Source organism: Portunus trituberculatus, chromosome 21 (assembly GCF_017591435.1).
Source record: "Portunus trituberculatus isolate SZX2019 chromosome 21, ASM1759143v1, whole genome shotgun sequence".
Taxonomy (NCBI): Eukaryota; Metazoa; Arthropoda; class Malacostraca; order Decapoda; family Portunidae; genus Portunus; species Portunus trituberculatus.
This window is the reverse complement of record NC_059275.1, coordinates 1,979,839-1,982,555: the sequence shown is the minus strand read 5'-3', so window position 1 is coordinate 1,982,555 and position 2,717 is coordinate 1,979,839. Positions and strand designations below refer to the sequence as shown.

General features: G+C 40.9%; 1 protein-coding gene across 1 annotated transcript in view; it reads right to left on the bottom strand.

The window, feature by feature from the left end:
- Positions 1-2,717, bottom strand: part of LOC123507109 (conserved oligomeric Golgi complex subunit 5-like) — a 14,997-nt gene continuing 12,280 nt past the window's right edge. The window contains exons 16-18 of the mRNA XM_045259678.1: positions 2,568-2,676; positions 794-997; positions 1-546 (exon numbers count right to left, since the gene is read on the bottom strand). Of these exons, the coding sequence (XP_045115613.1) occupies positions 340-546; positions 794-997; positions 2,568-2,676 (520 nt within the window). The 3' untranslated portion in view covers positions 1-339. The remainder of the gene's footprint in view (positions 547-793; positions 998-2,567; positions 2,677-2,717) is intronic.

Sequence of the window (2,717 nt, the reverse complement as noted above, 5' to 3'; positions counted from 1 at the left end):
TCACCTTTTGAGTTCATTTTTATTTAATGCACTGCTGGAGACATGATGGTTGATTCATGATAGCAAATGTCTGACACACACACTCACACACACACCCATAAACATATATCACTCAGAGAAAGAAAAGATGCCAGACAGGAGACATACATGGAGACAGGAAGGCAAATAATTATCAATAAAGATTCATAAATAGATCTGTATAATGACAGGCACAGAGATGGCAAAAGACAAGTTTAAATAATATCCTATCATATTTTACATAAAACAAATAAACTTTGAAAAAATATACTACCCAAGCAAAGTTAAGTAAAAATAACAAGATATTTTCTGAGTGAGTTTCTATTTGGTGGCAGGTGTATGGAAGGCAATCCCTCTCTCTAGCACAGCCAGCATTGAAGGGTAAGTCGGGGCAAACTGAGTCAAGTTTTTGGCACGGACTCCAGCTACATATGCCTCCAAGGTGCCTTGCACCAGCTGCAGTCGCTCCCTTTCATCCTGGTGCTCATCCAGCCACTTACTGTATCTACTAACTGACCAGCCTGCACTCTGTGAATTGAAGCACTACCATTAGGATTAGAAGGGACTAAAAACATAATAATTAAAGGAACATTCCCACACAGCCATAGCCTTGTGTAGCAAGATAAGAAACTTTAATGAATAATGATGTTACTTTTCCTTATCAAAAAGAATATACAATCATACCAAACTATACTTTTTAGACAATGGAGGTCTTCAGAAGATACTCCGTACTAAATCAACTTAAAAAATACAGAAAATGAAAAGATAAACTTGCCTGATGAGGGGATCGCATTTCCTTAGGCGCCCGGGCAAAGAGGAAGTGAAGAACAGTGGAGAAGGGAATGACCTCGCCCACACTGGGAGACTCAGCAACGTGCTCCACTGTGAGGAAGAGCAGCGGGCGGAAGGAGCGCACCACACGGTAAGGCCGGCCAAGCTCTGAGGGTCGGCTACATAAGGGGCTGATGGCCAATTCCATCTGAGGACCACACATACCACTACTCAGTAAAATCTAATGTTTCCTGCTGATAATTAATATGTTGCTCCTGTTACCCTGTCTCCCTCGTCCCCTTCAATGGTGCAGGGCTAGCAGCTCAACACCATTAACCTGGGATTAGTAATGGTGAAAATGAAGGTACTGCTATAGTTAGTTATGCATAAAGCCAAAGCACATCTCCAAAAAACCTAGTCAATATACTCTATGTATAGTGGATGGTGAAGAAATGATGCCGCATGAAAGATTACTATGGAAGTTAGAGGAGAAGGGTGGCTTAAAAGGAAGCACATTGAGATGGATGAAAAATTACTTGAGGGGGAGAGAAATAAGGACGATAGTTAAAGATATGAAGTCCAAGTGGAGAACAGTAGACAGCGGAGTGCCACAGGGATCAGTATTGGCGCCAATACTTTTTCTTGTATATATAAACGACATGCCAGAGGGAGTGAACAGCTACATAAATCTGTTTGCGGACGATGCGAAACTGTGCAGAGTCATTAAACAAAAAGAGGATTGTGAAATACTACAGGAAGACTTAAACAAGATCTGGAAATGGAGTAAAAAATGGGAGATGGAATTCAATGTGGACAAAAGCCATGTCATGGAAATGGGAAAAAGTGAAAGACGACCAGTGGGAATCTATAAGATGGGAGATGGAGTAGAACTAGAAAAAGTAAAAAAGGAAAAGGACTTGGGAGTGACAATGGAAGAAAACAATCAACCGGTAAGCCATATTGATAGAATTTTCAGAGAGACGTATAATTTGCTAAGGAATATTGGATTAGCATTTCACTATATGGACAAAGAAATGATGAAGAAATTGATAAGTACTAAAATAAGACCTAGATTGGAATATGCAGGAGTTGTGTGGACCCCCATAAAAAGAAACACATAAGGAAATTGGAGAGACTACAAAAAATGGCTACAAGAATGGTTCCAGAATTTAAAGGGATGACATATGAGGAGAGACTAAAAGCTATGGATCTACCAACCCTGGAACAGAGAAGAGAGAGGGATCTGATACAAGTCTATAAATTGATTAACGGAATGGATCAAGTGGATAATGAGAAACTAATCCTGAGAGAACAATATGACATTAGAAGCACAAGATTGCATAGTAAGAAACTGAGGAAGGGAAGATGGCTGAGAAATGTTAAAAAATTAAGTTTCCCGCAAAGATGTGTTGAGACTTGGAACAGTTTGAGTGAGGAAGTGGTGTCAGCAAAGAGTGTACATAGTTTTAAAGAAAAATTAGATAAGTGTAGATATGGAGACGGGGCCACACGAGCATAAAGCCCAGGCCCTGTAAAACTACAACTAGGTAAATACAACTAGGTAAATACACACACACACACACACACACACACAGATGGAAGGTGTGAATGGTTTTAGTTGACCTTCCTTTATGTCAACCACCTCCCTTCATATGGAAGCTTTTATTTGTTGATATGTTAATCAGCCAATCAGAAGGGGTGGAAAGTTGAATGGAAGAAAGACATGTCCAGGATCCATCATTTTTGTGTATGGCCTTACAAGAGAGCAGTGTAATCACCTGGGCAAAGTCTGCTGCCAGGCGCATCTTGCCACCTTCACCAATGGGACGCAGGAGGCTGGCGTGGCGCACGAACAACTCCAAAGAGCGACGAGCCAAGTCATGTGTCCTGCAACACAAGACATGCACTTAGGGCCTGTCATCATGATT